This window comes from Alosa alosa, chromosome 4 (genome assembly GCF_017589495.1).
Source record: "Alosa alosa isolate M-15738 ecotype Scorff River chromosome 4, AALO_Geno_1.1, whole genome shotgun sequence".
NCBI lineage: Eukaryota > Metazoa > Chordata > Actinopteri > Clupeiformes > Clupeidae > Alosa > Alosa alosa.
This window is the reverse complement of record NC_063192.1, coordinates 12,938,109-12,950,533: the sequence shown is the minus strand read 5'-3', so window position 1 is coordinate 12,950,533 and position 12,425 is coordinate 12,938,109. Positions and strand designations below refer to the sequence as shown.

The following is a 12,425-nucleotide window of genomic DNA, read 5'->3' as shown; positions in this document are numbered from 1 at the left end:
CCGGTGCTGCAGATCACAGTGTCAGAGAGACAGTTCTTCAGTGCGGTTATAGCCGAGAGGGCAGCGAAGCGAATGCAGAAGTGCCGTTCACCCTGTTACGAGTTGATGAACCACTGAAATGATTTTGGAAAGATTATTTTAATGTACAAAAAACTCTTTGGTGTTGTATTAAGATCCATTTCCAAAAGATGATTTTTTTGTATTCCATAGTCGTCAGCATGGGGCTGAAGACTTTTTATAGGCACTGTACTGCCATCCAGGCAATGTCTTTTCCAGGGATTTCCTTGAATATTTCAGGAAAACAATGGCAAAATGGATTCTGCACATATTTAAACAGCATTTCTCCATAGAGTAAGAGTCCAGGTGCTAAAATGACCTGTTTGCAGTCTAATTAGTCAAATTATGTGCATAATGGAATGAAAAACATGACTAAGAATACCCCCATCTTATTGAGCAACTTAAATCCTATATTGGGGAGTAATGGGACATCATTTAATTCTTAAAACTCTAACAATTGGTCTCCTCAGTTCCTAAACATTTACAGAATTTTGTTAAATGAAGAGGTAAAGCAGCACAGTGGTAAACGTTTTTTTAAATATGTTGCTGGTATCAAATTCAAAATGAACATATATTTTCCATTAAATAGTCATGACAAATTTTCATTTTCAACATTTGATATGTTGTTTGTGTCCTTTTTGCTGCTAAATATGGGTTTTACAAGACTTATTATCACATCCTATTTTTATTTGCAACGTCCCACATTTTTCTGATTTGGGGTTGTACATCCATGCCAATGTGTTATACTTACATCCATGCAAATGCGTTAGTACGTACATCCATGCCAATGCGTTAGTAACAAATGCCTGCTGCTTTTTGCATTTTCAATTGCTACTGTCATGTACTGTATGTTGGTCAAAATGCACTGTACTGGTTCAATGCTGAATAGTCCTACTCTAAACCATGTAGGCATATTTCACCACTTGAGTTATTACATGCAAAAGTGTTGAACTAGTTGTTGTAAATAGATGTCATAAGGCGTATTTCCTATGTTTTGCTGTAAATTTGTCATTTTTCCTTTGCACAATCCTGCAAGGCTATTTTATGTTGTATGTTGTATCAACTAATTACAGCACAAACAGTACAACTACGCGAGTGCTACGCCGCACAGAAAATAGTGTTGCCTTTTGGATTTTTCATTAGAAAATACTTACAGAGTAAATTATCTTATAACAGTTTGACTATCTTGTTCATGAACAATAGTGTAAGGACTTGGCAGAAATACTTGCCTTTGAGACATAAACTAAGCATTTTGTGCACGATATGCATATTTGCAGGCAATCCACTATTTAGTGCAGTTTGGACTAATTGTTTTGAGAAATGCACTGTTGTGCAAACGATGATTAATGATGATTCAATAAATGCACCAAAGCAACTGACAAAAACTGTAATTGCATAATAGTATGTGCAAATGGTGAACTCTGGTTGGACTGGCATAGTGGCTGCCTTTGAGAAGATAAATAGATACATACCAGTAGATAGATAGATAGATAGATAGATAGATAGATAGATAGGCCTATTGATTCCAAATGACATGTTGGGAAGTCATATGTCAGGCACAGGCCAATCAGTTAGAATAATCAGACAAATGCTTAAAAGTTGCCAAATCTACATATTATTTTATTTTCAATTATACTTTTCTAAACTGAATACATTACACCTCTCCATTTCATAGACATAACAGAACACATAATTGAAATGCAAGCTAAAGGGGATGTTACAAAGGCTTCAAAGATGAAAAGTGAGATGAGGGTTTGTGAAGCTGATGGCCACCAACAGAGGATGTCTACTTCCTCAGGCCCCTCTTGGTTCGCTTCGACCTAGAAACAGAGAGAAAGAAAGAAAGAAAGAAAGAAAGGAAAAAGGGAGTATTGTACATTTTTGCCAGAGGAAGTATTATATAAAGACATTCTAAAGAGTTGCAACAAAGAAGTAGGGGTCTGGGAACACCTGATGTTCTTGTTTCATGTTACAAATGGTTACACAAATATTACAGCTTGTGAAAATGCTGTTGAAACATTTTGGTAGCACTTTGCTTCAATCTAGTGTATTCCCTGGATTATTACATTTACTGTGTTGACATTAACACTATTACTGTATTAGGTATTCATAATGTATCTTTGAGTTTATAGTATTATGGTATTTTGGTAACACTTTCCTGAATACATAGAAACCTATAAACATATTCATATAGAGTTATAAGGTATTCATAATGCCCCATAATTACTGACATAAGTCTATAAGTTGTACATATTGACTATGTTCATTAAAGAGTTACAATGATACACCCTTAGTGATTGAAGCATAAGAAGATAATGTGACTGATGACATTTTTGCCATTATGTCAAGTGCAGTTTATTCACATAAATGTTCTTAATTAAATATGTGACCCCAAACAATCCTAGTTGTGTAAGGTGTATGGTTGGTTGAACAGTGAATTGCAATCACAGAGTTCAGTTTCCTCGCTGAACTTCCCTTTACTATATTTGGCTTGGATCTACACAAACAGCACAATACTTATACATTTCAGAACCACCATGGCATGTTATACATTTTCTGGCATGTTTTATTACCCCAGGCAGACATTTATGTGTCTATTATGATTTCAAAGTTGTTAATGTTAACCAATGTTATTACAAACACACATAAATTTTTTGGCAGGCATTTGTGCCCAACTGTTGTCTGACAGTTTGTTGTTTCATGTGGATCTCCTTAAATCATTCTTACCCAACACACACCACCTGTCTATAGCCCGTGAGTGACAGCAATAAGGGATAAGCATAGAAGAAGTCACATTGCTAGATCCCTGCAGGCTGTTGGGAGATTAGCAGTGGCAACTGGGGTTTATCGCTCTAAGATAAGAGTACTAAACCTGATATTTGCTCATTATCCAAGAAATAGGAGGAAGGATACTTCTCCTCCTGAAAGATGAGAGTGTAATTTGTCTATTTGACAACCCCCAAAAGACCCCTGTTAATGCTATAGGGATTCTGGCGGACATTTTGGGATACACTACAACTCTCACTCACACACAGACTTGTATAGGCTACTCACGTTTTCTGGTGGTCACTCACTCGGTTTCTCAGCACATTAATCTAAGGCCAGAAAAAAAAGATAGTGTGTTAGTTGTAATGATCCTTGTGAACAGCATGGAAAGTAGGGTATGTTTATTTATTTTTCATTCATTCATTCATTCATTCATTCATTCATTCATTCATTTGGCTGACGCTTTTCCTCAAAGCGACTTACATGGCTATAGACCATGTAAACCAGGCTTGGTCATAAAGTCCTAATGGCATTGTGTAACTCTTACTTCATATCTCTGCTTTGTGAACTCGTATTGCAGCTCAAATTTCTCAGCCTCTAACTCGTACATCCAACTCCACAACTCTTTAGCCTTTTCCCTGCAGGTGAGGTGTGAGAGAAGCCAGGTTTACAGAAACAGAGAATGGCAAAAACAGAGAACAATAAAGACAGAGAACAATGCACCATAAATGATAAAGATGACAGTAAAATTGTAAAATTAGCAGGATGCCCTTGGGAGATCAGCCTTACATATCTTAGCTTTAAGTCATACTCATACAAAATTGGGCCTGCCTTCAAGGTTTGGTTTACAGTGGTTCATATATATATATATATATATATATACACAGTATATATCTGTTGAGCTGTTCTTTTGAATTCAACCTCAGGCTGTTCTCATTCAGACTGTCAATATCCAGAGGTTTGCGGCGGTCACTGAGGATCTTCTTCTTCTTTTCCCGCTCAGTCTGTTTCTTTCCAACTCGTACTGTCTGTAGGAGTTGATAGGCTTTAGAGGACACCATAAGCTTTGGGAACTCATATTAGTTTCAGAACATAGCATGGGCAGTTGATGTAGAATAATTATGTAAGATTAGGTAGAGCCGGTTGACTCTAACTCAAATTGATCATTTGTAGCCTAGGCTCTACATGGCAAACAAAATACCGGCTTGGGCTGGACCATAAACGGTTCCAGCCAATCAACAGGTTGCTTTAGGAACATGGAAGGGAGGGGTGTGATTTGATTAGATTGTTGGGGTAATACATTAATAACCTTCCTCCAACAGCATCTTAAAGTGCTTACTCTCTGCATGTAACCGCCAAAATGTAAGCTGGTGAGAGTCTTTTTCTTTTTGGCATCTTCATCTGCTCTCTTCTTTGCCTCCTCCTCCTCTTTTCGTGCCCGCTCCTCCTGTTGAAGGGAATAAAAAATCCACATGACTAAAACGTGACAGGATGTCATATTAAAAATTCAAACATTTATTGCCCACTTAGTTCAAAATGGATAGTGCTTCCATGACTTTCAAGTTCATTTTGACAGGATTGATGAATGGTTTGGTCAAGCAAATGCCTGCGGTATGACCACGGTCTGACTTAAAGAAGATCAAGGCCTTCCTGACCTGTAGAGCCAAAATGGCGGGAGTAGTAGGCTGCATGTAATCACCTATCATTATTCAGCAATGTGCTGGCCTGATGCCCTGTGGGAGAGGATGTCAGTGAGTGACTCACCTCAACACGCTTCTGCCGTTCTTTCTCACGCTCGCTGCGAATCCGATGCTGCTCTGCCCGCTCAGAACGACGCTTCTCCTGCAATAAAGAGATCAAACAAATCACTGAGCAAACCTAAAGGAACTTGCCTGGGAACAAAAGCTTAGACCCGTCTCTCTAATGGTCTATGAAAGTAATGTCATCATCTTGAATAATAACAACTTGTTGTAAAGTGCTTACACTATTAAACTAAGAACCTGTGGATTAAAGTCCAACACCTTAACAGTCAGTGTACTGATATGCCCAACTGCTGCAGTATTATGTTTTATGTTTCACACACATCCATTTAAAGCATGGACAAGCTCAGGTTATGAACTGGTGTTAATGGATGAGACTTACAAACAGAGTAATGTGTGCCAAGTGCAGAGATGATGTGTACATTTTGTGAAAGAAATTGTTTGACAGATAGTTATGCTTCAGTTGTTGTGAATGAGCCTCATTCACCAATATCTACCTAAGCCAAGATCCTATGAAAAATCTTGTGAAAAGCAGATTTTCAAAGGTGTTCTTAAAGGACCATTCCGGCCATTTTCACATAGATCTCTGTAGGCAGGCAGGCCAAGCAGCTACACTCTGGGGGCATGATTATGATTATGCCCCCAGAGTGTAGCACTGTAGCTGCAGCAACTCTAGTCCCCCGTACAGACAGTACTCGCTGACCTCGAGAAACAGAGATCTATGTGAAAAATGTCCGGATTTCTACTTTAAGCCTCAGAGTTGTTGCAGCTTCAATCCCATCTCTTCTTAAGTTGACAGGGCATGCCAGTTGTTCTTAATTAGTATAGGTAAACGCCCTGACAGTCCCCATAGAAGGGCATGATACTGCAGGGCTGTGTCACACACATTGAGGCTGAGACACCACACTTTTATTTCTAATGTAGGCCTACCTTATACAAGCAAGACAATTTAATTACCATATGACAGCTGCTTTGAAGTGATACTGCTGCAAAAATTAAACAGTAAACGAGTCTATATATATATATATAACTAAAATATATATGGTATAAGTGTTACTTGTTGTGTTTGTTGTGTTTATTTATTTCAAAAGACCATAATGCTTTGTAAAATAGTGGAATTTATTTTATTTAAAAAAAATTATTATATCATAATAATAAAATATAAAAACTGATAAAATATATACATACATTTTGTTATATTTCATGCTTGCAAAAATGATGTAACTGCAATAACCATTTATTTTGCACTAACAAGTCACTACTCATGCATAAGAGTGTTCTTGAGTGTGTGTAGTGACAGTGAAAGCCAGAACCTTCGGGAAAACTGCCTAAGTGGGTTTTAAGAACACATTTCTTTGTCCGAATGGTTGGTGAATGAGGCCCATTGCTCCTTTCTGTGGTTGATATGGTAAAAGCATCCAGGTATGTTTTACATTCTATATAATTATACACTTAAGAACATCTTATATAAAGCATGCTCTACGGCATAATACTCCAGCTAGAATGCAATTGTTATACTACAACATACAATTGGAGGGTGGGAACTTACAATCCTGTCCGTGAGGTTGATCAGCTCCTCCTCTTCTTTTTTGCGGTTCTCAAAGTGAGCCTCAATCAGCGACTGCAGCTCAATCAGGTCCTTCTCCATGCGCTTACGGTGGATATCCTTCAACAAAACATGTGCATGCCTTTCATCAAACTCAGACAATTCTCTTCACATTAGTCATTCCATGTGACATGCCATGTGATATATTAACCCATTCGCGCTGGATGCTGCACGACGCAACATTCTATCTCCCGCCTGTTGCTGCATAGCGCAGCATTGAGTCTCCCGCTGGTTGCTGCGTAGCGCAGCATGCTTTTTATTTCATGTTTCTAAGTGTACAGAGGCTTAGATATTAAGGTTTTGGTAGACGTTGACAATTCTTAGTATTTTTTCAGAAAACCCTCAGGAAATAAGGTTATTTAGTCTAGAATGCCATAGGATTCTATAGGCGTTTTTATCAGGCATATTAGGAGTAAATGGGTTAATATGTTTATGTTCTGCATGTCGCCATGACATAGCACGACAAATATATTGTACACACAGGAGCAATTCTTAAGGAAACAATGTAAAGCCTGTCATGACAGAGATCCATACTTACATCAAAGTCAACTTTTTCTCCATCTGGAATCTTGGGAGGCACCAGGTTGGGCAACATGAAAGGCCTAAGGAAGAACATGCCAGAACAACATGTATACATGGTTTTAGTCAATAAACAGTCATTTTAAAGTTACATTTGTTTTATATTGACTGCACTTACTTGAATTTGGGTTTTGCCTCCTCTGTGTATGTGGAGAGAGGTGGTGTGAGAGTTGCATTGGAGGGCAGAGACAAAGATGAAGGTGAGTGGCATCATTTTATTAAAATCATCTGAATACAAAACTGACTTGTTTTACTAATACATAGTAAAATATCACACAACATTGTAAAATAGTATTTAGCAACATGACCTCAAAAGAAGATTCGAGAACATCTGACTGAACGGATATATTATCGTGAATAGCATTTTGTTATTCACATTGTCATAACTGGCCTGTTTGAAGGTTCAGTGTTGCGGCAACATTGACCTCATAAAACGACCTAATTTGTTAATGTTGAAATGATATAGGTTTGAACTAGTCCCTGTCTTCTTCTTCATATTTAAGGTATTCTGTTGAACATACCCTAAGGACTGTGCCAATATCAATAATGACACTGAGTCACCCCATGTGTTCACAGACTGGTTGTCGCAGAGAAGTTTGATGCACCTCAAAAAAAGTGAACAGTCACAGGTAATCATTTTGCTTGACTTCTTTTGATCTATTTCCCCAAGGCTGAAACTGTTACTCATGGGCAGTAATTGGACTTAATAACAATGGCATGAATCAGCACAGGTCCCAGCCCTTGTTATGCTGTCATGACAAATCAGAGAAACCTTTTTTTTATTATAGTGACATTTACTTGAACCTAACTAAGACAAAATTGCTCTGAACATGTCATGACCAATACAATAGACCATCATATGCAAAAATATCCAAAGACATATAGATACATCACATCACCATCATTGGTCATTGTCAATGCAACAGTATTTGATGTTGCGGTAGCTGATTTGTAGTGATGGGCAAATGAAGCTTTGGTGAACCACTAAACCACAGCAGTGTGAAGCTAGCAACACTAATGAAAAAATCCAATATGGCTTCCACATGTAGATTTTTCAACATAAAAGTCCTTACCCAAACCAGTATATGTAACCAAAAATATTGGTTTGCTAAGGACTTTTATGTTGAAAATGTATGTGTGGCGGCCATTTTTTTGCTTTATAGCTAGTGTCGCTAGGTTCACACTGCTGTGGTTCAGTGGTTCACCAAAGCTTAATTTGCCCATCACTACTGATTTGACATGGCCACTACCATTATAGGCACTTTCAAATCAATTACCTACAGCACATCTGTCATTATGTTAAAGGATACTGTATTGTGTGTATACCCCTCATACTACTAGGGCCTATTCGATCCAGCACAACTATAAAAAAGTACACCCCAGCCAATTTTACAATTGTACAATTGTACTTAAGCATTTAGCATATGCCTCCTCCTCCTCCCAGAAACACTTCAGTATCAAGTATACAGTGAAGTATATCAGTGCTTGTGCCCTAAGCTACCAGTTCTCTCCTCCCACCCTTCACTCCCTCTTTCATTTCGCCCAATCAGAGAGGCCAAAGTCAAATCAAAGCCTTTACCTCCTCCATCCTCTGGCTCCTCATCTGCCTCTGCAATGAAGGGAGAGTGTTAGCCAAGCAACGATGAGGCAATGGATGACAACAGTGATAGGTCCGTGGAGGACATGGGGGTGGCATGGATGGGGGCTGAAATAGCATGCTGATAAGACAAGTGGCGGTTGGAGGAGGAGGGGGTGAGGGCTGGAGAAGGGTGGAGGGATGGTGATAAGCCTGTGATAGAAGACAGTCTCCAACAACATACTCTAGCCAAACATGGAGAGGAATCCGTGCAAAGGAAATTAAACATGCATGAGTGAATGTACTCGTGTGACCCCCAAGAGGCCTGAACAGAATTGGAATGTTAAGCACAGACCCTGATGTGTGAATGTAGGGACGAAAGCCACGGCCAAATACTCGTTTACGTGCACATACATGTGTGAGGACAGCCACACACACGTGACATACTCAAACACGCATACACTCTTTCTTTCATTCTTCCTGCCTCTCATTCTCTCTTTCAGACAAGTACATAAAGTGCTTTCTTCTAAAGGTCAGATGTCTATAATTTGTTATATTTATATCATTTTGTATGGATGTAATAATGTTGACTCAGACAATGATGTAGAACTGTATGTTGTTGTTGATGATGGTGGCTGTGATGATGAAGATGATGACAGCATGGTAGGGGAAGAGCTCAGAGGCCACGTCCATTCCAGACACCCTATACTCTACTGTCTGACTCGCCTAATAGTCAGTGATTTCTGCCCAGGGCCCATTGTTGTCATGCATTCGGCCCCCAGTATCCAACTTCCATTTTTGTATTTTCTCAGTTGGTAACTATGCCTAGCATTGTTTTGTGCCTAACATAGCTTGCCACTGTGCCTAATATTGTTTTGTGTGTGTGTGTGTGTGCGTGTGCATGCATGTGTGTGTGTGTGTGTGTGTGTGTGTGTGTGTGTGTGTGTGTGTGTGTGTGTGTGCATGTGTGTGTGTGTGTGTGTGTGTGTGTGTGTGTGTGTGTGTGTGTGTGTGTGTGTGTGTGTGTGCTAAGTACCAGGCTCCTGAGGGGCCTCCTCCTCCTCCTCCCCTGCCTCCTCCTCCTCCGCAGCTGCCTCCTCCACCACCTCCTCCTCCTGAGCCTCTGGATGGGGGGACAAGTTTGTGCGTTAGTTGGGCTCTGTCATGCATTCATGCATTCATGTCATTTGGTTATTCACTACACCATACAGGGAAAGAGAAAATGTATTTTTTTAAACTCAACATTCATTTTCAGAGCAAAATGTAAAACTATTAAAATAACTTTGCCCCAGATGACAAACATTTAAAATTCCATGGTACACACATCCAATTGCAATTCAAAAGCCCAGTTGGGTAAAGAGAGCACCGAGCCCCTGTAAGAAAAAAATAATATCTTTTCCTCATGCACATGGCCAAAACACTCCTCCAAACCATCCACTGGAAAGGACTGGAAAGAGATGATAATTGAATCACTACTGAAACCCTTTTACTGTAATATAACCTGTCATTTTGATCAACTGGAATTATTTCAGTACTGTTAAAGAGGGGGCATATATGGTGCAGTGCATAGCATGTCTATCTCATCTGCCTGTTTATGGACACAGATAACAACCCTTGCGTTCCAGATAGCCCTCTGTAGTTGTTTGCGGGTGGCAGCTGAGGTGATAAGAGGTGTTGAAGTTGAATAACATTTAAATTTCATGTCCTTGTATAGAACAATATACCACTCTAATCCACTTTCCTCAGAATTAGAATACATTTTTTCCCTATATGCATGCTTAAAAAAAAAAAAAAAAAAATCCAAAACCGCACCCACATCCTACACAATATACAGGCAACAGAGCATCTGCCATTCATGATTGTCTGTGCAAAGTTCACTTCTTTGCATTTGATCTGTGATAAGGGCAGATAAGCAAAGCACAAAGCAGGAGCGACAGCACAGGCTCTACCTTCTACCTCCTCTGTCACCTCCTCTGCCACATCCTGCACCTCCTCTGTGCAAAGCAAGAGCAGACTGTTAGTCAGCAGGGCATCCCACAGTATTGCACACAAACACAGCTGGCAGCTGCACTATGCATGAGTATAGCCGTGGCATTAGTTTCGCATTACATGTCATGGTTATATGATTACCCATAATGCTCATTGATCTGAAGGTTCTTAGACTATATTAATTTGACCTTGAGAATAATGTATACTCTTTGAATGACTTTGTGGTATATGTACATAGCAACTACATTACAATATCACAGGAGTACAGGTTATAGTGGGCTTTGACTAGAGAACATCACACAGTTCAAGCAAAAAGATGCAGTACTGAATGATGTCCATGAAAAATCCATGAAACAAGAAGCAATCAAGGAAACACCCAGTCATATATCTATACTGTATATGCCAGGTAGCATATCTCAATGTCTTGCCATGGGATAAACAAGGCAACCTGATGATTGACATGCATAAGATGAGAGAGATAAACTATTAAACAAAACCATACCTTCAATCACTTCCTCGTCTGTCGATGAGGCCAAGAATCAAATGGGAACATTTCAATTATACATCAGCAGAGGCTTTTGTTACAGTACATGCAAACAATGTTAAAGTATCCTGTACACAAAACATATACATAGCACTAATCCTTTGTCTTTGTATTTCTTTGTTCAAGAGTGCAGTATATATCATGCATCTTGACAAGTGTAAGACCATAATCTGTTATTTCAACAAAATGGTGCATAGGGCAACATACCAGGATAGGTTTACATGACAATATGGCTTTCATTCTCTACCATCTTATGGTACCAACTGATGGTTATCCTCTATACAGTACATGACCATACTTACAACTACACAGCATTCATTTATCACATTTTGGTTAATTTGGTTAATTTAACAGGGTTAGCCCAATTAATGTATACAACTATGTAATACATGATGATTAATCCATAGTAAAGTCCAACCCTGAGGTCAACTAATGGGGGAAGATCAGAGCAGCATGGATCAGTGATTTTAAAACATACGGCATGAAACGGATGTGATAGAAGCAAGTGCCGACTTACCCGCCTGCTCTCTGTTTACAATGGAAAAAAAAACAGAAAACGTCTTTTTAACTACATTCACATGACAACATAGTGTTGGCATTTTGACATGGTACTTTCTCTAGGTATCTTTATTATTGTGGGTAGGTGTGACTTGAGTACAGAGCCTGGGAGGTATTAGAGATTTTAATGTATATCGAGAGAATGTGTGCTCGTTTTCCTAAATCATGCACACTTAATGCTAAATCATGCGCTTGTTTTACTATATTGTGATTTTTACAACAGATATAGACTGCAGTAGCTGTCTTTGGTTTCTCTTTGGTGATGCACTTTGTAGACAGTCCCTATGCTGTCCTTCTGACAGCCAACAGCACATAATATTGAGCCATTTACGCAGATCTGTGTACAGTGTAGTAGCCCAAACAAGCACACAATTTAGTCAAATGAGCATGTTTAGTAAAAAGAGCACATGTTTTGCTAAAACATTCCCTCAATATATATATATATATATATATATATATATATATTAAAAAAAACATGACACTTCCAGAGCTCCGTATGAATACAATTCATTACACTTACTCATATTCCTCAACTTCTTCGTTGTCTGACATTTTTTCTTTTTCCTCTGAACTCAAAGCAGGAGCAGCTGTTGAAATATCCAAGATTTGAGATTTTCTGAGGAGGTCCTAAAGACATTGCCATCTATCTTTCAAAATCTTTCAAAAAGTTGTAGTCGCTTCAACATCTCAGGTTATGAGGACCAAGGAGACTGCAGCCATTAAGATAACACATGTATGCCCTACTTCACCAGTTCTCCAGTTCAGAGAGGGTTGCGATGTTGTTTGAATAAAACTGTATGTACTTACCTTAGGGAAAAAGAGAGGAATGCAGAGACGGGCAGATGCTGAGCTGGTCAGGGAGTGGAACCCTTAAAGCCTGCTGGATTTTAAACTACAGAGGGTGCAGAGGAGGCTGGATGACAAAGGGTATTTATCTCACCATACCACCCCACCCCACCCCAGCCCAGCTACCCACTGTCACCACTACTC

The 12,425-nt window shown here is 39.2% G+C and overlaps 1 protein-coding gene across 3 annotated transcripts; it reads right to left on the bottom strand.

Moving 5' to 3' along the window:
- Positions 1–1,656: 1,656 nt before the first annotated feature.
- tnnt2a (troponin T type 2a (cardiac)) lies at positions 1,657–12,352 on the bottom strand. Of its 3 annotated transcripts, none has more exons than XR_007193341.1 (14): positions 12,243–12,352; positions 11,956–12,022; positions 11,395–11,405; positions 10,836–10,853; positions 8,348–8,377; positions 6,887–6,908; positions 6,728–6,791; positions 6,133–6,249; positions 4,588–4,665; positions 4,163–4,270; positions 3,707–3,851; positions 3,371–3,461; positions 3,112–3,152; positions 1,657–1,877 (listed from the first exon to the last, which is right to left on the bottom strand). XR_007193341.1 is itself a non-coding variant. In XM_048240932.1 (14 exons), the coding sequence occupies exons 2-14, from the start codon at positions 11,985–11,987 to the stop codon at positions 1,844–1,846; spliced, it is 753 nt and encodes a 250-aa protein (XP_048096889.1). In that variant the 5' UTR covers positions 11,988–12,022; positions 12,243–12,352; the 3' UTR covers positions 1,657–1,843. The 3 variants fall into 3 exon arrangements, 2 of the variants coding, with proteins under 2 accessions (XP_048096889.1, XP_048096890.1); XM_048240932.1 differs by having other exon boundaries at positions 3,745–3,851; XM_048240933.1 differs by lacking the exons at positions 11,395–11,405; positions 12,243–12,352 and having other exon boundaries at positions 3,745–3,851; positions 11,956–11,974.
- Between the last annotated feature and the right edge of the window lie 73 nt (positions 12,353–12,425).

Bases quoted from the DNA above. Each gene is read 5' to 3' on its own strand.
- tnnt2a (XM_048240932.1), bottom strand. From the start codon at position 11,987: ATGTCAGACAACGAAGAAGTTGAGGAATATGA. The intron at 4,666-6,132 runs GTAAGTTCCCAC...TCTTTATTGCAG, and splicing joins TCAACCTCACGGACAGGATT to GAGAAGCGTCGTTCTGAGCG. The intron at 3,852-4,162 runs GTAAGCACTTTA...CAACTCCTACAG, and splicing joins TTGGCGGTTACATGCAGAGA to ACAGTACGAGTTGGAAAGAA.